General features: G+C 42.3%; 1 protein-coding gene across 8 annotated transcripts in view; it reads right to left on the bottom strand.

Annotated features, from left to right (window-relative positions):
• Positions 1 to 23,840, bottom strand: part of arhgap23a (Rho GTPase activating protein 23a) — a 95,939-nt gene that overhangs the window by 27,987 nt on the left and 44,112 nt on the right. For 5 of the 8 annotated variants that reach the window (XM_015948843.3, XM_015948840.3, XM_015948837.3 and 2 more), the window contains exons 1-3: positions 16,769 to 17,151; positions 4,169 to 4,372; positions 1,647 to 1,671 (exon numbers count right to left, since the gene is read on the bottom strand). In XM_015948843.3, coding sequence (XP_015804329.3) covers positions 1,647 to 1,671; positions 4,169 to 4,372; positions 16,769 to 16,954 — 415 coding nt within the window. In that variant the 5' untranslated portion in view covers positions 16,955 to 17,151. Of the gene's footprint in view, positions 1 to 1,646; positions 1,672 to 4,168; positions 4,373 to 10,807; positions 11,088 to 16,768; positions 17,152 to 23,840 lie in introns of those variants that run through there. The other 3 variants (XM_015948841.3, XM_015948838.3, XM_015948839.3) reach the window with 2 other exon arrangements.

A 23,840-nucleotide genomic window follows, 5' to 3' on the forward strand; every position in this document is an offset into this window, starting at 1 on the left:
TATACCATTAATGTAAAAAAGAAACTCTAAATAAACTATGTTCACGTCCGGAATCGAACACAGGTCTTCTGCATGGGAGTCCGACGTCTTATTAGGTGAGCTAAAGCGCCAGGACCATTCATTGTATCTGTAAAATTTATATCCTTGATGACAGCTGAAACGTTAAAAAGGGTTTGGAGTGAAAATGGCTATTTTGTTGCTAATTTGCAGGAAATATCTAGAAGAAAGTTCTACAGAAAGTAGCTAAGGGTACTCAGAAATGTAGCTAGCTTTGTCACTGGGCGTTAAGAACAGCGACAAAGTGGCACTGCCTCTCTCTCTGCTGCTAAAGCTATGGGCTATGCCTGAGCGTGAACGCGCATGAAGCAGCCTGCTCGACCCGAGCAGCTCTCTTTTTCTGTGAATTTACAGAAAAACAGGCAATCACAGTAAGAATGCCAGGGCTCATTCTGCAGGACCAGGGCATTGCAGGAGAATGTATGAAGAAGAAATTTATCATTTCTATACATGTTTTGGCTGTCAAACTTCCATAATGCCCCTTTAAACAAATTAAAAACCTTCAAAAACACTTTATCATTCAAGTACTTAGTACACTGGTACTTACACCCTGTTATGTAAAGGAGTTGTGACTTGTGTTCAGAAAAGTGGGATACAATGGGTGGAAAAACAGATTTTTAATAAACTTTACTATTAAAGGGAAAATTTCCAGCCTCAAATATATCTATAAACTACACGCATTTCATAAAGTTTAACATAAAGTTTATCCTCCTGATCCAAACATCCTTCATAAATGTAATTTTGTGAGACTCAGAAACCTACAGGGCTCAGGTGTGAGCTAATGCTGCAAAAAGACATGGCCATAAACAAACACAACAATAAGCCATTTCAATTGTTGTCTAAAACAGAGGATGCTTCAGCTTTGGACCAACAAAATAAGAAGCTGCAGAGATTCATAAATATTTCTACATGGAGTAAAGAAACACCAAAATAAGCAGCTTGTTTGATTATATATAGTATTTTTTTTTACCTATGACTCGTTATGTTTTTGCAATAATTAAGATTATTTTTAGTGATGTATGAGTTTATTTGACCTTTCCAGATCTTTCTTGACCCATACAGGAGTCCTGACCCAGATCACGGGGCAGCAGTAGCTCAACAGGTTGAGCGTGTTGTCCAGTAATCGGAAGGTTGCAGGTTCGATCCCGGCTCCGGACAGAGAATTCTGCTGTTGTGTCCTTGGGCAAGACACTTAACCCACCTTGCCTGCTGGTGGTGGTCGGAGGGACCGATGGCGCGCGCCCCAGGGCAGCTGTGGCTACATCGTAGCTCATCACCATCAGTGTGTGAATGTGTGTGTGAATGGATGAATGATACACTGTAGTGTAAAGCTCTTTGGAGTCCTTACTCTCAGAGGCGCTATACAAGTGCGGGTCATTTATCATCAGCTCAGTTCACATCCTGAGTTTGTTCTAATCTGTCTGCTCAAAGCTCCTGAAGCCAGCAGATGGGCTGGACTTCAGATGTAATGCTGCACAATGACCAGCAGATGGTGCAGAGAAACTGCAAAGCCCACAGCTTCTTCACCTCATTACATCAACAGTGAGAAGTTTACTTTGTCTGAATGACAGAGAAGCAGATGAGCTTACCTTTTTCGTTACCATTCTCCTCATCCTGAATAGGACAGAAGAAGAAGAAACACAGTCAGATCAGGGTCAGAAAAGATGAGGAATGTTTGATAATATCAGTGAGAATGTGTTTCTTTTCTGTTGTCCAGCGTAGAATTTCACATATGGAAGCCGTTTTAACAAAGAGGAATTTTACTGAATGCTGATTCTGAGTTTTCCTCTTACAGGAAAACCACTCAGCTCCAGTGCTGGTGAACTGTGTCCCGACAAGACCAGCAACTGCCTTAGTGATGTCACACAAGCAGCAGGCAGAACGTGATTCCTGGGTTAACAGCATGAGTTACAAACATGAACAAGATTTTCCTGAATCCAGAACTGGAGCTTGTTAGGAAGCTCGGTTGTTTTTATAAGCTGCTGATGCCTGAAACAGACTTTCTGCATTGCACGTGACATTGTGCACTGCAACAAACACACAGAGGTGATATCTGATAGCTGAAGCTCATCTGATCAGCTACACACACATACGCACACACGCACGCACGCACGCACACACACACACACACAGTGAGCTGAGTGAGCAGTTTGGGGTTAGGAACAGTGGGCTGACTGCTGCCCAGCTTTCTGCTGCGCTGAGTGGGCTCATTCCAGGCTCCACATACAATAGTGGGGCGTTTTAGAGACAATGGCCGCCGACCCCAGAATAGAACCTGGAGCTGGAGAAACGAATTGACAGGTCAGTCCCAACATCACCCCATCCACCACCAAAAAGGGAAGGTGGCCGTACAGTACAGTTACACGTTTGAGCCTGCTGATACCTGATACAGATGGTGAAACTGAATGGTAACACATTTTATGTTACACACTGTTTTAATACAGATAGACAAACACATTTAGATATGAATTTCTATTCATTTCACGGGAATAAAGAAACATTTTCTGCCTTTTTTTTCTGTGTGGAAATTCTAAATAATGACTATCCTACCCCGTGCAAATAACAATTAGTTTACATTCAGAAGGATTGATGAGCTAACAGCTAGTCTGAGCTCAGCTAACATCACCCCATCCAGACCAAACCACAGCTATAACAATTCCAATTTCTGAATTTTACAGCACTTCATGTAATGAAAATTTAAAAACCGTCAAATGGTCAAAGGCTTTATAAATTAAAATTAAAAATCTCCTTATTGTCCTGCAGTGGTGTCACAGTAGCAATTATATTGACAACAAGAGCACAGAGGAACAAAAATAAAGAAGAATGAGAAATAAAAGGCAGTACATTAAAAAACATTTTTATAAAAAACAAACATGCATTTTAGTTTTTACATAGATGTCTGTGATTATTTACTAATGTAAATATCACCACTAGCAGGATAAAACGTAGCACATCTGGTTCATCTGGGGGTCAAGTCTGCAAAAATAATAAAGTAGGAAACTGATGGCAGTGGAAATGTTTATGAGGAAACATCACAGAGATTGGCGATGTTATGTAATGTTGTAACTATTTTATTCAAATGCATCAAATAGCAGTGAAGTCATAAAACTCCATTATAATTTTCCATTCCATTACAAGGAAAAAGACATTTTTCTGAATGAATCTGTTAAACGAAGGTTTGAATTGGCTTTAAAACTATAAACAGCTGCTGGAGGACTTCTGGGATCTGCAGACAGTCAGAAGTTAGACCCTTTCTTAGTCACAAACCCAATTTTGACTTTGCGTGAGTAATCAGGAAGATTTCAAAACAGCCTCTCCCGAATAAAACAGAGAGTTCTGTGAATCTGATTGTCCACAAACACCGTGTGACTTCATCTCTTTTGAGACGGTGGACACAAGGACAGGACAGAAACCACAGGCCAGCAGTGGGCCTATTGTCTGAGGCCGGCCTGGTACGACCTGACAGCTCAGCAGTGGTACAAGCCTGAGACAACTGAACTCATTCAAGCCGCGTTCCTCCGTCTGCAGCTGGTGGATGGTGAAACAATAATGGAGGTCTTGTTTCAGGCTCCCCACCCCACCTCAGCCTCCACATCCCTCAATTTCACATCTGGAGACGTTTGTCCCCACACCTCAAAGGGCCAAATAACGACTCACTCACATAGAAGCTTGTTCCACAAAACACCAGAACAAGTTTTAATTCACAAAGAACAAAAGCATCAGCGACGTAAACAAGAGGAGAGGTTCCGAGCTGCCTTTTATATTTTTAAAAGGTAAAAATCAGAGACCCTTTATATTTATTTATTTTCAAACCTGGTTTCCATCTGCCTGTAAAGCCACTCAGCAGTCTGAATATGTTTCATGTGTTGTCTCTAATCAGCTGAGCTTGTTTTCCCTTCTTGTTTCTGTGTTTACTTTATTCGACCTCGCTGAGCTTCAGCTGCCGTGTGATCGGCTCGAACTGGTTCTGTCCTGACTTCATGTTTAGAAAAGCGTTGGGATTAAATAGAGACTGTAAGAGAAACAAAAGCTGAAAACAGGGCGAGAAAAAGTATAAATTCTACTTAGAAAAATCATTTGAAAGCTCTCTGCAGACGTCAGCAGGTCTCACCTTCAGGTTGGTGTGCAGCGCCGACTCTGGAGGGTAAACGATGAAGTGGCGTAGTGTGAACCCAAAACCCTGGGAGTTCTTATGGAGAACCAGTGTCCGGGGACCCTTCCAGCCCATGCCGAGCCCCTCTCTTCCCGGCCGGGTCGCCAACGGTGGCCTAGGGTTGTCACCAGCTGAGGATTGACCATCCCTCCGTCCCTTAGGCTGTAAACACAGAAACAAAGAAATTCATCTAAACAAATCATCCACATAGCTAAAGAAGTAAACAAACAAACATCTACCAGGGAGTCTGTGTTGATGGAGGAACGTTTCTGATTGAGAAAAGCAGAAATGACTGATGCAATCTGGCGTTTATGTGATGTGAATGAACATAAATGTTCACAGGTGCTGTATGAGTTGAATTGAAAATGCAGAAATAAATCAAAAGCTTATCTATTTTTAGCTCTACCACTTAAAACATTCCAGTTCCCAGATGTTCTCATTTCCGTCTGTTCCCCGTGACTTTAACCCTCGACTGCTGGGCTGGGCATTAGCAGCTTCCTTATGTGGTTCTGAGTGCATCTCAGAGCTTCGTCCACCCTACACACCAACCGACTTCAGAACAATGGCCCAGAAACACACTTAGTGGGGGGTTCTGCTGCAGGAAGGGCTCGGGTCTAGATAGGTCTGGGCTCAGATGACGGTGGCTGTGGTGGTAAACCCTGCTCCGGGATCAGAGCAGAGAGTGAAGTGAATTTCCACCCAGTCTCTAAATATCTCGCTCCAGGTGCTGAGTAAATAAGCCCAGTGAGCTCAGCTGACAGACACATGTGAGAACTATCACCCTGGCGTTCCCCTGGCGACCCACATCTGTCAGTCAAACACGATCACCTGACCAAACAGCCAGGAGCTGCGTGGGCGGAGTTAAATGCTGATGTCATGACTTGAATCTGATGTTTCCTGTCAAACATGATAACTTTATCTGGTTTTAGGATCATTTACAAAACAAACCATTCATGCTGAAAAAGGCACCTTTCCGTCTGCTCACGCTGGTTTAACGTTCCACTTTTACAAAACCGCTAAGATCTGCATTTTATACACAAAGCTGAAACATGAGAAAATACAGCATGAATCTACATTAGAATAAAGAATATTTGAACAAGTGACACTTGGTGATAGAAGACACTCAACAAGATGGTTCTAGCTTTGATCTTTTTGATCAAATGTGTTCAGAATACCGTACAAACACTTCCTAGACCTTTAACGTCTAAAAACTTCAACAAAACGATAAAAATAACCTGAGTCAAATATGAATCTCATGAATCTGATGTTGGAAAACAAAACAAACACAAAAAATAAAGACCTTTATTTTTACTCCATAGAAGCAAGGATTCCTGCACATATTTACATTTCTGTGTGAGTATTGAAGCTTTCAGTGGAACCAGTAGAAAAACTTTGTGGTATTACAGTTTACGATGACATGACAGCAGAAAAGTGTATTTAATCAACTTTTATTAATTTTGCATGTTCTGAATTTCTCTAGCAGCCTCACTTTGGTGTAAAATCAGCAGCAAAGAAATATCACAGATTCAAGTTAAACATTAATCTCCATAAAAGCACACGTCTGACTTCCTGTCTACACACCTGCTTAGACTCTATCAAAACCTGGATGGTGGGAGCTTTCTTCAGCTGAATGAAGATAAGACTAGGGATGGGTACCGAATTCGGTACTTTTTAAGGTACCGACCGAATTCCACAGTACCGATCGAGCACCGATTCCCGTCATTTGAAACGGTGCCTCGTTTCGGTACCCGTCCTTCATAACGAGAACTTGCCTAGACAGCTGCGCATGCGCAAGAGCGTTATGTCGTCGCTCGCTGCGAGTCAGTTGTTAACAGAGCAGCATGGTAGAAAGAACGAAAGCTAAACCTTGGGTCCACTTCACTAAATGTGATGGGTAACTTGGTGATGATGAAACCAGCGACAACGATCTAAGTGAGACGTCCTCATCTTAATCTGCTCCGGTAGGTAAATAAAATGTTTAAGATGACGTTAGCTTGATTTGTTAGCTTCCGTTTCACTAATGGTGCATTCGCTTTCTCCTCGGAACTCCGAAATTCCGACCAGAAGAACATGAACGCGCTCTAAAGTTTGGCTTCACTTTACTAAATGCGACGGGTGACTGGGTGAAGATGAAACCAGTGACAACGATTTAAGTGTGAGGCAACATCGTTTACAGTTTTTCTCAGTCGCTTTGGTGCGTTTCTCAGATCAGAATTAAAATTCTCATAACTATTAGTTCAACCTCCACAACATTTAGTCATTTGTGCACATCATAGTAGCAATTTCTCCTTTCTCTGAACAAACTGCAAATGATTTTGGACATGTATCAGTTGCTTTCATACATTTCTCTGCTGTTTTTTGACATTTCCATTTGCTTATGTCATGTCAGTCAAAATGAATTATACTTATGGATGCTGAATAGTCACTCTCAATAAAACTAATAGTCTTACTCATTGCTTGAGTCATTACACACAAAATTGTTGAACTAGTTATCAAATGTCAAATATTAGTCATCTGTCAAGCAAATTCTATACCTTTCTTTATCATTTTATTCTGGAAATGTCTCCTAAATTGAACAATTGATCACAGGTGAATTTCATCTGTCACTCATGAGGAGGTGAATCCTCAATTGGCAAGCATATATGAACTGAGCAGGAGCTAGTGTGTACCATTTCTACACTTCTGTATTCTTCTCCACTCCAAGAGATACTTTCCTCGCTGCATTGCGAGGGATGACATCCATTGTGATGTAGATGAAAATATGTGGCCAGACAGACAGGAACGTCTGGATGTGCCAGAATGATTTACTGTACCTGTATGTTACAGTACTGTGCAATACTGTATGTACTGTTACATGTACTGTATATTGTTCACATTTGTGCACAGCTCTACCAAAAGGGTGGTTTTTTGTTTACATGTATTCTACAGTAAACAAGTGACTGTAGCATATTTTTCTTTTGCACAATGCTGTAGAATTACAAACACTTCTATACAGTAAAAATGTAAAACGTACGTATTCAGTGTCTCAGTTACTCCCACAACTCCCATAACGTCTACAGTAACTTTACTGCACATTTCAAATGGCTGTTCAAGTAGGGCATAGTGCTGTCTTGAGCATTTTCAGGTGTCACCAAATATTCTTGCAATGGAAAACACTGAAATTATAAACTGTCATAGTGAAAACATGACAAAGCCATTTGACTATCTTGTTCATAGAGATGGAGTCAAGACTTTTCATTTTGATGGCACCGACAGTTTCATTGACATGAATACTTGCTTTTGAGGAATGGATTATCAATTTTGAGCATGTGACGTGCTTTTGCAGGCTATCCACTAGGTTTTGCAGTTTGCACTAATTGTTTTGAGACATGCACTAACTGCTGTGCAAAGGTTAATAGTGTTCTGAGAAACGCACCAAAGCGAATGAGAAAAACCGTAAATCTGCTCCAGCAATTAAATAAACTGTTTAAGATAGCGTTAGCTTGATATGTTAGCTTCCTATGCCACCATTGTTATCAGCTAATGGTGCGTTCGCTTTCTCCTCAGAAATTCTAACTTCCCAGTAGGAAAAATCAAATGGAAAAAGACGGTAAAAGGAATGAAGATACACAGTAAATTTATTTCACAGTAAAGATGTTTGCTTCAGTTTAATTATCAGCTTATAAAACTACAAGGATGATGTTAAAATACAAACAGTTGTGTTATTTATCGTGATATTTATCAAATATGGTTATAAATTGAGAAAAATATATATTTAATTATAAAAGAGAATTAAAAAATTAAACACTCAAAAGTATCAAAAATTGGTACAGTTAAGTACCGGTATCGATTCCTAGGTTCCGGGAATTAGTACCGGATCGATTCAAATGTCAAAGGTACCCATCCCGAGATAAGACGGAGATCCTCATCTGTGCCCCAGACAAGCTGGTTCCCAGACTCTCTTGGTCAGCTTGCTTCTCACACCAAACCTTCTGTCAGGAATCTTGGTGTGACCTTTGACCCAGCTCTCACCCTGGATTCTCATGTCAGTTCTCTTGTTCGCTCTTCCTTCTTCCATCTCAGGAACATTGCTAAGCTGAGTCCCATTCTGTCCCGCTCTGAACTTGAGACAGTTCTCCACACCTTCATCTCCTCACGCTTAGACTACTGTAACTCTCTTTTCACGTGTCTGAGCAGAACCTCCCTGAACCGTCTACGTGCTCGGCTTCTGACCAAGTCCTCCAAACACACCCACATCACCCCGCTTCTCCTCCAGCTTCACTGGCTGCCAGTCAACTTCAGGGTTCATTTCAAGATCCTGGTTCTGGTCTATAGGGCCTTACATGGACAAGCACCATCATACATTGGTGATCTTCTTAGTCCCTACACCCCCAGCAGGTCCCTGAGGTCCAGTGATCAAAGCCTACTGGTTGTGCAGCACCAGGCTAAAGACCAAAGGCGACAGATCATTTGCTGCTGTGGCCCCCAGACTCTGGAACTCTCTCCCCCTGAGCCTGAGATCAGTGGACTCAGTGGTCTCCTTTAAAAAGCAGCTGAAGACTCACTTGTTCAAGCTGGCTTTTGTATGACCTTCTTCACCACTCTCTCTTTATTCTGCTCTCCCTACCTATTCCACCTTCCTCAGGATCCACTGATTTCCCTCTTTCCTGTTCACTCTCTCTCTTTCTTAACATTTAGTTTTTTAATCATAATTGTCTATTGGCGCTATAGAAATGATATTTTCTTCTTCTTCTTCCTTTATCACACCAACACATGGATTTATAATTTAGCTAATACTCAAACAACAGGAAGTTCCTGGATTTGGCCAGGAAGTGGAGAAACACAGCGAGATGGGATAACCTGCTGCTCCTATAAATATACTCTTCATCGTTACCTCTTTCTCCTCCCTCTGAACATGTGACCCTGAAATGGAAATCCATGTATGCTGACTTTTACACACACACACACACACACACACACACACACACACACACACACACACACACACACACACACACACACACACACACACACACACGCGCACACGCACACACATCCCTTACATGTGTATTCGATCGAGGTAAAAATAGTTCCATCTGCATTTGCATGAGAGAAGGCTTAGTTCACATTTACATTCAGAAAACGTGGAAGTTGAATCTTAGTTTTGACAGCCTGCTTTTGCTCTCACAAACATCTAATGGGGCAGAAAGAGGCAAACAGCAAATGAAAGAGAAGGAAGGAGCAAATTCCACAGGAGGAGCGGTTTGGTTGGGACAAGTTGAAACACACACTGGTGTAAAGGAGGGGAGGGAGCAGAGACAGACAGACAGACAGACAGACAGAGAGAGAGAGAAAGAGAGAGAGAGAGAGAGAGAGAGAGAGAGAGAGAGAGAGAGAGAGAGAGAGAGAGAGAGAGAGAGAGAGAGAGAGAGGAGAGAGAGAGAGAGAGATGAAGACGATGGAGAGGTGGAGTATCAGGCCCCAACGACGGACAGGCTCCGGCACGCCAGTTTCAACCACATGGCCCCTGCCGGTGCTGGGAATACCAAACCCTGTGATTACCCAAAACACACGGGTCTCTGAGCCGGGGCAGAATCACACTCGGATTCTCTGGACTGAGTGGGTCGCATTTTTCCTCTCAGGGATTCTAGAGAGTCTACAGCCGACCTGACCTCTCCCTCAAGTCTGATAAACAAGTGGCCTTTTGCCCTCTGGTTCATTTGATCAAAACCCACCAAAAACACACCAACGTTCTCTGGATGATGTGTTTAACAACAAAGGCAAAGGGAAACATTTCTGAGGTTTGAAGTCTAATCTTGGCTTCCTCTGAAGGCTAGAGACAGATGAGGGAAGCCTTGCTTTATTAAGAAAGGAAATAAAACATAACCTAATTTTTGCCTAAAAGAGGAAAAATTATTCCTTCTCATGCCAGGCAGGATCTATTTAGGAAAGATCCTAAAGAGCGTCAATAAACGCCCGATGATGTCATTAAAAACACTTTACTGCCAAACAGGAAACTATGAGGAGAAGCTGGTAATGCCACATGGCATCTTCCTGCTGGGGGTGGGTGTTTCATTTAGGAATTACAGTCTGTGGCTGGACAGAATTCCTGTGTCCCCCCCCCCCCCCCCCCTCCCCCATTATTGGCACATTTATTGGCCCAAATGATGAAAATGTAAAAAATGAAGCACCATCAGCATTACTAGTGGATAAAAACGCTAAAACTAATCAGTGTTCTTTATAATATTTTCTAAAATCCAGGGTATTATCCTTGTAAGAGGCTTTTCTAGGGCATGATAATATCATGAAGCTGCAACCATACGTAATGGTTAGCACCAACGTTCATCTCCTCGCTCCATCCAGAGGCAAAGCAGCAGAGATGCGGCAGCCATCAGGGAGCCCGGCTCCTGCTAAAACCCCAACAGAACAGAACAATAATGTCCTTTCAAACAGCTGAGTGCTGCAATATGTCTGAAAAGTGGAGCTTTACGGCTGCTGTGAACGCTGACGAGCCTTTAATCCTGATGGTGGTGCCTGTCTGCACCCACAGCTCTGCGCCGGGCTGCCAGGACAGAACGGGACGGAGACGGTGAAACAAAAACTCAACCATTAACTTACCAGCCAGAGAGAAGGAGAAGTCCAACACCTGTGCAAGTCCAAAAGCATCATATGTCTTCAAAAACATAGCTCCGTGTCCTCCTGTGTTAGTATAACCTCCACAAATACACACATGACGTGGCTCCAAACCAAAAGCAGCAGGTTTCCAAACTGAAACTTGTTGTAATTTACATTAAATGGTGTATATTCAGGACATGCGGAACAGAGTGTGTGTTTGGATCAGTGTGTCAATATGAGTTTAGTGTGTGTGCTCAAAAACAAGTCCAACCCCATTGTCTGTTCAACCAGGTCTGCAGGTGATGACGCAACGTCAGTTAAACTGGGTATTCTACTCAAACCGCAAAACAAATGGCGCTTCCTGTCATCCTAACTGAAACGTGACTCATTGCCAGCGATGAGGGTCAACTCGGTTTTTCTGATTCATTCCTGGAACGAAGTTGGTTTCCAGCAGCAGATTTAGAATAGGTTTTACAGCGTGACTTGGTGGGACAGTCAGTCTGACACAGACTAAAAACCAGACGGGGACTTTTTGTTTTTTGGCCATTTCTTATTTTAGGTCCAGTAAAAGAGAAAAAGTGCCTCAAAAACTTTGTTTACTTTAACTTAAAGAATAAACAGTCTAATTAACCTACATTTTATTTACTTTCTCAAAAGGCACAAGCAGGTGAGGATGATATTGTTCACCATTAATCATTAGATGGACATTAATGAAATTCTCAGAGATTAATTAAGGGGTGTCTGTGTACAGCTAATTCCCTTTTAAAGTGCCCTGGCCCCGACTCCATGGACACCACGTCACATCTGATCTTCTCCAGAACTCCACTGCCCAGCATGCACCACACCGGACTTCCTGCTCACATCATCTAACCCAGCTTACATACAGAAGTGCCTCACTTCTGCCGGCTACTCAGTCATCGTTCCATGTTTTACCTGAACTCGGTCTGGAGTATATCTGACCAGCCAACCTCCCCTCGAGACCCACCAGTTTACCCAACCGACCTGCCGACTTCCAGTAAATCCTCTTTCTTTACATTGGAGCCGCGGTACACTCTTGTTCCCTATCGAGTTGGTTCCCATATTAACTGCGTGCTTGTCCAGCCCAGCACCAGTCACTCAGTGTTTGGGCCATCCACCACGCCACAACCCAACTTCAATCATAACCCGCTCAGCTCAGAACTCAGACCTAAAAGACCATAAAGTCTGTCAAATGGAGTCAGTCAACTCTATCAGATTCAAAAATGGGTTTAACTCAGTCAGTTTTAGATTTAAAGCTACCGTATTTTCCCGACTATAAGCCGCTACTTTTTCCCATGCTTCGAACCATGCGGCTTATGATGAGGTGCTGGAGAGTCTAATAAAGGAATGATTAAAGGAGTGCTACAGGAGGATTTTTTTTCAAAGTAAAACGGCGCTGCTTGTTTTCCCAGCTTCACCCGGGGATGATGACAGCAACACGGACAGCGACACTGACATCGCCACAGAAAAGGTATGTGACGAAGCTCTTCTGAGGCTGTTCAACTCCGACACTGAAGAAGAAGATGACTTCAGTGGTTTCAGTGCGCAGGAGGATGATGAATAAACTAATCAATGACTTTTCTGTTTTATTTGATACTGATCAGTTCAGTTACGTTCAGTAAAACTACGTTTTCAATTCGGTAGATATCTGCGGCTTTTAGCCCGGTGCGGCTTGTATTGAGGAGCGCTCTATAGTCCGGAAATCATGGTAATTTCATGTAGAGCAGGTGAGACTCATTCACGACACATACTTTGACAGATGGATTGAGAACTTATGATACTTAATGAGATCAAGCACCTCATTAGTTTCCAGATTTAGTCAAAACTGCAACAAAACCATTTCCTTACAAAATCTTTTAACTCTGGCATGAAAGTCTGTGGGTATCCCTGTAGTCTTTTACAGCCACCAAACATCCTGACCAAGAAAGCAGCATCAGCATCTGTAGTTTATCGTCTTCATCAAATAGCACGACTCAGAGGTCCCATGTCCAGACAGGACCGAGAGAAACTCATTCATGTGTTCATCTCCAGCAGGCTGGACTATCTCAGTGGTCATTTGACTGGTCTTCCCAGAAAAGCTGTGAAGCAACTGCAGCTTATTCAGAATGCTGCTGCTAGAGTCTTAACGAGAACCAAGAGAACCGAGCACATCACTCCTGTTCTTAAACCTCTACACTGGTTACCTGTAAACTACAGAATTTATTTCAAAGTACTTCTACTAGTTGGCATGGGCCCAGAATTCACGTCGGATTTCCTACCAGTGTACACCCAGGTTTCTGAGATCCTTGGGAAACAGTCAGCTGGTAGAACCTCGGGTCAGAACCAAACAGGGTGAAGCTGCTTTTAGCTACTACGCTGCACACAGATGGAATCAACTTCCTAATTACATCAAATGTGCCCAAACTCTAGAAACTATAAATTAAAAATTGAAAACCTTTATGCATTCATCAGCCTTTGAATGACTGTTTCTTATGCTGCACCTTCTGTGCGGTAACTGCTCACCCTGTAACTTTGCCTTTTTCTTTTTAATTTTTAAATCTAAATTGAATTTGTGTGTATTCTAATTGTGCTGGCACACTGATTGTAACCTTCATGCGTCACTTAAATTTACTCAAATAAATGTGGCTGTAAAAAAGCTATACATTTATTTATTTATTGCTTTTTTCATAGATCTGTTAAACAACTTCAGTTCTGCTCAAACCTCTAAAAACCTCAATCAATGTGATTTGATCAATTTGTTATTTAAAAATAATGATTTCTGCCTGGGGCATTCATTACAAATCAGTCTTGGTTATATTGTGAAATATCTAAAAAAAAATCACATTTTTGCACCAACAGTTTTTATGTAGCAACAGATTTAAAAGTTACCATCCTCTTATGACTACTGAGGACAAAACACACGAGGTCTCAAGAGGGTAGTGTTTTTTCCCCATAGTGTTCCCATGGTCTTTTTTCAAAATTCCAAACTAAATTAGGGATGCAGATACCGATACGATACTGGTATGGGTATCGGTAAAAGTTAACTGATACCAGGAACTGATACCAATGCAGTTGCTTGAAAATGGCTTCACTGTAACTTGTCATTTCTGTTCACCTAATATTTTAGTTTTGTGATGATTTCCATTCATATATTTTACTTTTTATCTACCTCACAGTCTTTTCCTGTTGAAAGCAGAGAAGAAAATAAAATCTGTATTCCAAATCATTGCATTTTTTGTGTGGTAGAAGCATCGGTATCGGCAATCGGTATCGGCGAGTATTCAGATCCAAGTATCGTTATCGTATCGGTTTGGAAAAAAGTGGTATCGTTGCATCCCTAAATTGCATTTCAAAATTTGTCAAGAAAGAGGTTCAGAAACTAATTCTTATGACAAAATGTTGTACCATATGCACAAACAATGCTAAAAAGGCATCCAAACCAAAAGGGATGCCCAAATAGAAAAATGGCCCCACTGATGCATGAGGGTTAATGTTCTTGCTATTCTTACTAACTGGAAAGCACATTGAATTGCCTCTGTGTATAACATGGGCTATAAAAATAAAGCTGCCTTGCCCATAAAACAAGAGGTGAAAATGTCCTAAGAGACTGTAAAATATCTAGCCAAGGTAAAAACAATCAAGGAAAACCTGTTTGCTTCGGATCTTAACGTTGGAACGAAAAGATTCAAAAGAGGATAACGTCCTGAACTTGGATGTTATGATCCAGGGCAGACATAAAAGCGGAGGCTTGAAACCCCTTTTTGGCACTTGATGAAAGACATGGTTTCATTCTAAAATTTAAAAAAATAATCATTTCAGGCTGTGCTTGGACAAAAAAGATCTTTTTGGGCCATTTCCTCTGTACTATGTGATGCTTATTACTTCGTATGCGGCGGTTTTTCTGTGTGTTAGCGTGACATTCATCCATGATAGAAATCTTACTGATTTCATCACATACATTCCAGACTTTACATCTGATGAAATGATACAGAAACGGCTTGTTTCAGCACCAGACAGGGAAAACAAACCGAAACTCTTGATTTACATCCGCTTCCAAAGAAAATATAATACACCTTCCTTCTAGTGACTAAACAGGGTACAGTGTGTGTTTGCCACAGCTGTGTACTCTTCACCTCCCCCATGCGTGCATTCCTGATTGTGGCATTTCTGTGCCAAATAGTCACGGAGGGGGGAGGATGGAAACAGCTGAGGAAAAGGTGGAAAAAGGAGGTTGTAGTCCACATATCTGAGATCATCTAGGGAAGCAAATGTATTCAACTCTGAAGGCGTTTTGTGGAGTTTGGGAGAAGAATCTCGCAGCTCCAATGCTAAAAGTGACCCAAGTCATGAGATCTTAGCTATTAATTAGTAACGTCACAGACGAACGAATGGGTTCACATGACACACATTTACACACACACACACACACACACATATTTGAAAAATGAAAAAATAAATAAAATAAAATAAATAAAAAACTGAACGGGGATGAAGTAGCACAAAGTTCAGTTATCAAGTTGTTTCTTTCAATTTTCAAAATAATTTCTCAATATTTAATAATATTTAGAAGACTTTATAAAATTTATGCAGAGAATTTTTGTTTTTTTTTGCTGCTTTTTTAAAAATAACTAAAATGAACAAAAATATTCTACTAAACATCAACAGAAAACAGCACCAGACTGTGTTTACCTGGCCCTGTAAACACTCACTAAAACATGTTCTTACACACACAGATTCCTACGATGTCACCCTAGATAGAAAAACACAAAACGTTCTCAATATTTGAATGTAAAAAAAACCATAAGTCTGGTTAAAACATTGAAAATGTCGCTAAATGGTAGGAAACCTGCCAAAACTGCTGATTAAGTACTTACATTAAAGGTGTAGAACACAGGCTGAACATGACAATGGTCTCCTACACCTATCTCCTGCATTAGTTTCTGATAGAAAACAGACGGTGAAACTCTAGGATTAGGAAAACCTGACAGATCTACGTCACACTGTCGCTTAACATTCATGGACTCACCCATCTTGGCTCACGACGGGGAAGTTTGCTGTTGGTTTAGCGTCCAGGAAACAGCAAAGAACATCTCCGCTAGTAGAAGCTAACCGTTAGCATTAGGCACTCCACTACAAGACAGAACTCCTTCAGGCTTGAGTTATTTGTGGAGATCAAACATCAACAATGCGGAAAAGAGTCAGTGGTAGTCAATCCGAGGCGAGATGCCCAAATATCAGGAAATAGGACTCCTGATCCTGCTGTCTGAAGCCACTGTCTCCTCCAGCTAAATGATCTGTGCTGAAACAAGAGCTTCTGAGTACGACTAACAAGTTATTCATGCCTACTAGAGACCAATGCAAATGTATTGATTAAACTAGAGTTCAACACCTTTAAACAATCAGATATTAAGATGTCAGGTTTCGTGTCAGTTAAAGTGACGCCACTCTCATAAACCCACTCTTTACATCCTAATAAATACAGCAGCACAAAGAGACGTCAAAGTTTCTTACACGACAGTCGGAGCCTGAAGGCAACGCAGCAGTCTGCCAGGTAACATCTGCTACAGAAACACAAGTAATTATCACCCGCTAATGAGTTAAGGCTAATTCTGGAGAATCACAAAACTGCTCCAGTAGTTTGTTATTATTGTTCGGTAAATTAATGTGCAGTCGGTGAGATTATGACGTCATGTTGTTCAACATGTGTTTGACAAAGTCTAGAAAATATTATCTGCTTTTGTCAATTTAAACTACTTGGAAGATCAAAACTTCAGAATTATTGTCTATTTTCTAAAATTTACTTGAAATACTCAAAGAATTCTGTAAACTTAACTGAGCTAGAAATTAACACCAAAAGTTTTTAAATGAAATAAATAAGAAGGAGTCATTTGAGACCATCCATCATCTTAGGCTGTAGGTCTCCAGGCCTGAAACCCGCTCTGATGAAGATGGGTGAGCTCCTCTTACCCGTAGCTGGTGAGAGCGCTGGCTGTGCAGGGGGGGTGCAGAGAGCAGATTTGGACCCGTGGTTCCATGAAGGACGGCCAGCCAAATGCAGCGAGGCTCGGGGGAGCTGCAGTCCACCCCCACTGCGTTCTGGAAGCTCCAGTCGGACCCGGCTGGTGCAGCGCAGGGGAGCATAGCGGCAGGCATCGGAGTGCTGAGTTCAGTCAGACCCGCATCACTCACCACCTCCACGGGCTGCTCACACTCCACTCACAGTCCAGGACAAAGTCCATGAGAAGAAACACAAAACGACCAAAAGTTTCCTCCACTTATTCACTCAAAAGTCTGAACTTTTTGCTTCCTGGATCTGATCCGTGGCTTTGGAAAGTTCAATCCCACATTTTCCACACCGCAGCCTTTCACTCTGATCTCCATGAATTCACTCTGCACCACCAGCAGATGAGGTTCGGCCCGAGGATGCAGAAGGTGGGCTTCTGGCAGCAGATGGAGTGTGTGTGTGTGCGTGTGTGTGTGTGTGTGTGGCGCAGGGATCAGAGGTAGGTCTGGTTTCACTACAGACACACACACACACAGAACAAGTGGCCATGTCCCTCCCTCTCTGCATCCAGTGATGTTCTGCACACACTCTGTCCACCCCCAAAACACACACACCGCTACCGCAGAGGGCTGGATTTCACGTCTATCCTCCCTCCCACTGTCCTGTCTCTCTATCCCTCTCTTCTCCTGCTGTCTCTTTACCTCCAAATCACTTCATCTTCACGCTGATCCAGAACTCACGGGTCCTTATCACAGCCAGCATCAGCTCCATCCTTAACTCTCTCACCTTTCTACTTTGCTTTTTCTATTGAACTTGTTCGTTGGTTCGAATGTCATCTGCAGACAGAAACACCCCATCCAATCCAAAGAGTCACCATTGCGAGCAAACATTTAGAATGAAGACACATCCGGTTGGTTTGATGTCTGGATGAATCCGTCTGTTGCAGGATGAAAAGAAGAAGAAGAAGAAAAAGATCTCCTGCACGTGTGTGTTAGTGAGGCTGCACAAACAAAGTGGCAAAGCTGTGGTCTCGGCACTGAACTTCACCAAAATCCGGCCCTGCCTCCTCCTCCTCCCTTCCACTCAGCAGACAAAAAAAAGAGAAAGGGGCCAATTTCCAGCACAAAGAGAAAGAAAACTTTTGCCACTGCATTTATCTTCTCATGGTTAAGAGTGGAAAACATAGAGGAGGGAGGATGATCGTTAGCGGACTTGGATAGAGGATAGAAACAAGTCTTGATGAAAATAAAACAGCTGGATGTCAAGATGACCTCTTTTATCGACTATAAACTCTGAGTCCTGGTGTTACAATAATACACCCATACAGCACGGTGACACCTACACCTCAGCACTAAATCTGTCAGAAAAACGGACCTCTCCCTCCAGATGTGGTCGCACACGCTGCGCGGTTCTCACCAAATAGCCAGGAGTCCAGGATACGGGCGAAAGCAGCACACAGGTGACCATGTTGCTGCAGACGGCTAATCACAGAGAGGCTCAACAGGTTTCACCTGCTGCACGGCGGGACAAGTGCCGACTTGACCGAAGACGGCCGTCATATCCGAATAGGCCGTAACCTACACAAGGTTTAAAAAAACACAATGGGCTGCATAGTTTCTGCGCCACGATGAGGTGAAAGGGTGGCAAAAGGAAAATCTGGGCTCTGAGGACTCAAAACAACAACTACAAAGTGGGAACAGTCAACTTCCCAACTATGGAGTTTGTGTTTTTAAAGACGTAAAAAAATAAATCAATAAATAAAACGTGGATAAAATCACAGCCTGCAGCTACTTTACTTTACAAAACGGTGGATGACACAACAGACACCAAACTTTACAGGTTTGGTTGAAAAAGTTGTGAAATTTCGGAAATTCGAATGAAACAAGATGTTTCCTATTTGTGTGTTTCTGTTATTTTTGTCTATCTTGCACACACACACACATGCACGCGTGTGCGTGCACACACACACACACTCACACACACACACACAGATCCATGAGGATAATTTTCCCAACAGAGTCGTCCTAATCCAGCAGGAACAGGTAGGGTGCTCTTGGCTGCGGGTCGGTATCTGATTTATAATTTTCTCTAACAGGGTTTTGTTTACTGATTATTTTTCTCATTTTACATCCAAGAAAATCGAGTGTGTGGCATTTTTTCCAAGAAACATGTATTTAAACTAATGATGCGAACACACACTATAAACTTTTTGGGTAATGCAGCTGACGTTTCAGAGCAGGGCTTGCATAAATGCTACGTTTTTTCCCACTGTGAGTCGTCTTGCAATGCGGGTTCATGTTGAGGCTGCGCATTCCTCTGAGTGAAAACAAAGCTGTGAAATGACTGAGACGTGTTGGAGAGTAGTTGGTAGGGATGTGAATCTTAGGGCAACTCACGATTTGATTCGATTCAGAATCGATTCTCAATTTAAATCGATTCACAATCAGTATTAACAAAGAGTGTCAGCTCCAGGATGAACTACTTTGTTGTACAAGTTAGTTAAAGCTATGGGACGTTTTTATTTGACTTTAAACTGGTCGTGCTCCAAAAATGCAAATTTACAATGTAAAATAAAGCGATTCTAAAACTGGCATACCAACTGGTAAAAAGGCAACATTTATTTTTGCTTACCTTGTAAAATATAACAAATCTGTAGTTACCTAACTGTAGCTTAGAAAGTAATACAGTCAAATACTTTTCAAGTATGTGTAGAAACAAGTTACATGAGTAATCCTGAGTACTTGTTTATCAACTTAGAAAATAAACATGAGAATATCTCAAATTTCTGAGTATGGAAAAAATGACATTCAAGTGCCCTCTTGTCAGCAGATTCAAACATGAATCATCTCAATTTATGGGACCACAAAGGTAATCAGAGTACTGACTCTACTAACAAAGATCAAAAAAGTGCATCTCAAACCTGTAACATGCCAAATATTTGAGTTCTTGGAATCGATTCTGAAACTTTATAAATAAGAATCTCGATTCAGACTTGAATTGATTTTTTTCAGCACCTCTAATAGTTGGGGACATTGTTAGCAAAGTAGCTTAGATTATTTTTTATTTCACACTCAAAATAACAAAAAGTGCTTTGATGCTGACATTGCTTCCTAACTGCATTTACATGCAGCCAAAATCCAGGTTATGATCGGGTTAAGGTCGGGATTCGGGTTTCTGAGTTGATCAGAATAACCCGTTTACAAGCATAAATAGAAAGAGTTACCTCTAACTTGCATAACCCGATTTAAATGCGGGCGTTGGGGTAGCGTCAGGACGTATGGACTACGTCCAGACGCAATATGCTTAATTTCCGGTTCTTCTTGTTCCGGTATCCGTGAAAACAACAACATGTTTCCCAGTTCGGAAGAGATAGCGACCGCGTTTGTTTGCGCTTTAGTTTCCTCGTCACTCCAAAAGTGTGGTGCTGTGCCGCGACTCGCCATGTTGCTCCCAACTTGTTGTTTACTTCCGGTGTTCTGGCACATACAAGACGTCTCGCTACTCAAAAGACCAAGATTCGTTGCGAACAGAGCATGCGCAGAACACACGCTTTGATGGGGAAATCCCGATATGCGTTTACACGACCAAACATTCGGGTTAGAAAAGGGTTACCCCAGGTGTAGTAACCGGGTTTTTAAAAACCCGGTTATGAGCATATCCGGGTTTTTGGCTGTGTTTACATGGACCTGCGGAACCGGGTTATTGTGAATATTCGGGTTTTAAAAGGGTTACTGGCTGCATGTAAACGCACTAAGGCCACTGAGTTCATTATTCAGCAGTTCCTACGTGTAAAAGCAACACAGTTAGCTTTGAAATGAACTGCAGCATTTTAATGTTAAGTCTTGGCATTGAACGGCCTAGTGGTCAAACATTGTTTGCATATAAAAGCCCATGAACAAGTCTGGTTTGACTGCGTCACTTTGTTGATGCGCATTGTAGTCCTGGATGTTTTTTCACAAAAAAACCTGAAATAAAATTTGCTCTCATTCAAAAATGAGCCCTTTCTTGGCACCAAAATGTGTCTTTAAAATTCACAGACATCATATGTGAAATTCATGGCACATAGCAAACAGGATTAGAAAACAGCTCTTGTAGCCTCATTGACTTGCATTCGATTTTTCATTCTTCTGGGGACCCAGGAGCCGACCGGAAAGTTAGGAGACTCAAGCTTGGTTTATGCTCGACACATTTACTTAATGTGTACTTAATGTACTTAATAAATTACTGTTGTCTATAACAGTTGTTAATGAAAGTTGAGAGCCAACTCAGCTCTTTTAGAATTGGTGGAGTGTTCTTGTTTCCACCAGGATCACCGTTTTTCCGTTTGTTCCCCTTCCTTGCCTTCACACATCGGCCCCTCATGTTTTTCCAGCATTTTTTTTTACAGCGTCCTCGTCTTTTTCGACAGTGCGAGCTATTTCTCTCCAAGAATTATTAACAACATGTTGATCACGGTGATCTTTGAGAGCTGAATCATACAAATGTCTGTATTTACAAACTCTGCCATACTAGTTCTTGCCAGCCCGCCATGATTTTCCATGTTCGACCGTCCACGTGGTTAGAAAATTTCCTAGGTGAGCGGTGTGGAAAGTTTGGGCCGTGCGGGGGTGCGGAGGAGGGGCGTGGTTGTTAAAATGATGCAATTTTGCCACGCGGAGCCGTGCAAAACTCGCGGACGCGTCAAGCACAAACCAACCTTTAGGCTCCCTGTGAATACGTCACATTGTTCTTTGCTCTGATTGGTCCTAGCGCTGTCCAACTGCGTGTGGAGACATTTTGAAAGACAGCTATGGATTCCGCCCCACAACTGAGGTCTGTCTATGGGTCATAGCTTAGGCTAGAGCAGTCCCATTTAGAAGAATTACATAAATGTATCCCACCTCACTTCATCCGTGACTCTAATTGTTTATCCAGTCAGCTTTCACTTACAAACACAATGTGCACGTAGTTTACACACGAGCACAAAGCTTCTGCCGTGCACGCAGCATTCACACAAACACAGGCCACATGTCTTACTGAGTCACAGCTGAGAATAAGCACACAAAGCTGTGTAATTATGGTTCTTCTGTGAGGGGGTGCTCTTCTCTCTGTGGTTCAGACCAGTGGAAACCGCCCTTCTGGGTCACTGTCCAGGAGGCAAAGGAGAAGGTCCGATTTTTCCTTAGGCTGCAGAAAAGCTGGGTGGCTGTGAGGAAATCACAGATGGTTGCAGACACGCTGAGACCGTGGAAACCAAACAAAACTCTAATATCTGTAAATACACAAGTTCCTCGTTCATATCCAACACATTTTTACAATAACAGTTCAGGTGAGGAAGGAAGCAAAAGGTTCCTCTTGGTTCTTCTGTTGCTCATGAACCATGGACAGATTTACAGAAGAGGAGGATGAGCAAGAAGAGGGGAAAAACGAACCAAATGAAGGGCTGTGACGATAACACTCCTCCACTGGTGACCCAAACAATCTACTGTAACATGTCTGAGCAGGCTGACATCCAGCATCCTTCTGCAGTCAGAACACGCACGTCTTATCTGTCCTGCAAGAATCTGATCAGCTGAAACACGGAGACAGCTACAAGTCATGCCGGCTTTTTATGACAACCAGCCGGCGCAGAGCCCTTGAAGTCAGGGGATCAAACACAGACGCGTGCTGCTGATCTCAGAGGAGCAACACCTCGTGCCTCCTGCTTGGATCTCACGGCTCTGTCAACAAACACATCTGTTAAAAGGGAGAGGGGTGAGGACCAGGGTAATGCAGGATAATGCCGAGCATGATTCCTGGTGTAACGGACAGATTAGGATGCTGATGTGTTTTAATTCTCTTCATGACACCGCCAGCAGATATACACACACCAGCCTCTGCAGATTTTTTCCTCTCCCACTTCCTCACAAGACAAAATATTTTCCAAGCAGAGCTGTGAGAAACAAGATGAGCTCTAACAGGAAGCACAAAAGAAAGAGTGAAGAGTTTCAGACCGCTGGTGTCGCAAATAAATCAAACCCCAGACACAATGATGAGGTGTTTTCTATAAACGCTGGCCGCGACTATTAAGGAAAGGGTCACAAGAGGACAGCCTGGGTTTTACACTCACAATGAAAAACCAACAAAACAAAAACTCAGAGAAATAATGAGCAATCTAAACTTCTTCATGGAAAGCTGCCATGACACGTCACTCGCATACTCCGGACTCAACATGAAGTATTTGAGGTGTTGGAGCAGCGCACGCACGCACACATACAGACACACACACACACACACACACACACACACACACACACACACACACACACACACACACACACACACACACACACACACACACATACCTCCTGTGGATCCACAGCTACCATGAAGGAAAAAGAGACACATGGAGCAGAGTCGTGGTAACCTTCGCTCTAAAGATATTATGAAATAGATGTGAGGGACTCAGAATCACATGTGTAATGAAACAGAAGGACAGTAATCCACCTAAAAATATAGAGAGTTGACTCTTGTGAAACAGGAGTATTTAAAACAAAACAAATTGTGCTAGTTTGAAAGCTCCTTTAAAGACCGTGTTACATTAAATTAGTCTGGCTAAAAGCTTCCAGGTTAAGAACCAAAAACAGGGAAGCAAAAGAGCCAGAGCCATCTATAAAAAGTCAGGATTCTGAGCCAATAATGAAAAAAACACTCATCTTTGTGCAGCGACAAGGCTCTGTTTCATCACCTAAGTGATCTTTTACCGTAATCTTTCGAAGTGGATTCAACAAAAGCAAGCTATAGGATGAAAAAAGGGGGCGTGACTCTTTTGATAAAGTTAACTAGTAAATCCCTACAACAGAAGAAAAAGGCATGTAGTTGCTATCCTGCAGACACTAGAGGGCAGACGTGACCTAAAGACATGACATGGGCGTGGAAACCTAGACAGCACTGGGGCACAGGAGAGGGAGAGAGAGAGACAGGGAGGTATTTTAATAGCATTCAAACCATGTGGCATGAAGGCAAAAGTAAAAGGCGAGTGGAACTGAGATGGCGACCTACAAGTGTTACCTGTGA

This window comes from Nothobranchius furzeri, chromosome 5 (genome assembly GCF_043380555.1).
Source record: "Nothobranchius furzeri strain GRZ-AD chromosome 5, NfurGRZ-RIMD1, whole genome shotgun sequence".
In the NCBI taxonomy this organism is placed as follows: domain Eukaryota; kingdom Metazoa; phylum Chordata; class Actinopteri; order Cyprinodontiformes; family Nothobranchiidae; genus Nothobranchius; species Nothobranchius furzeri.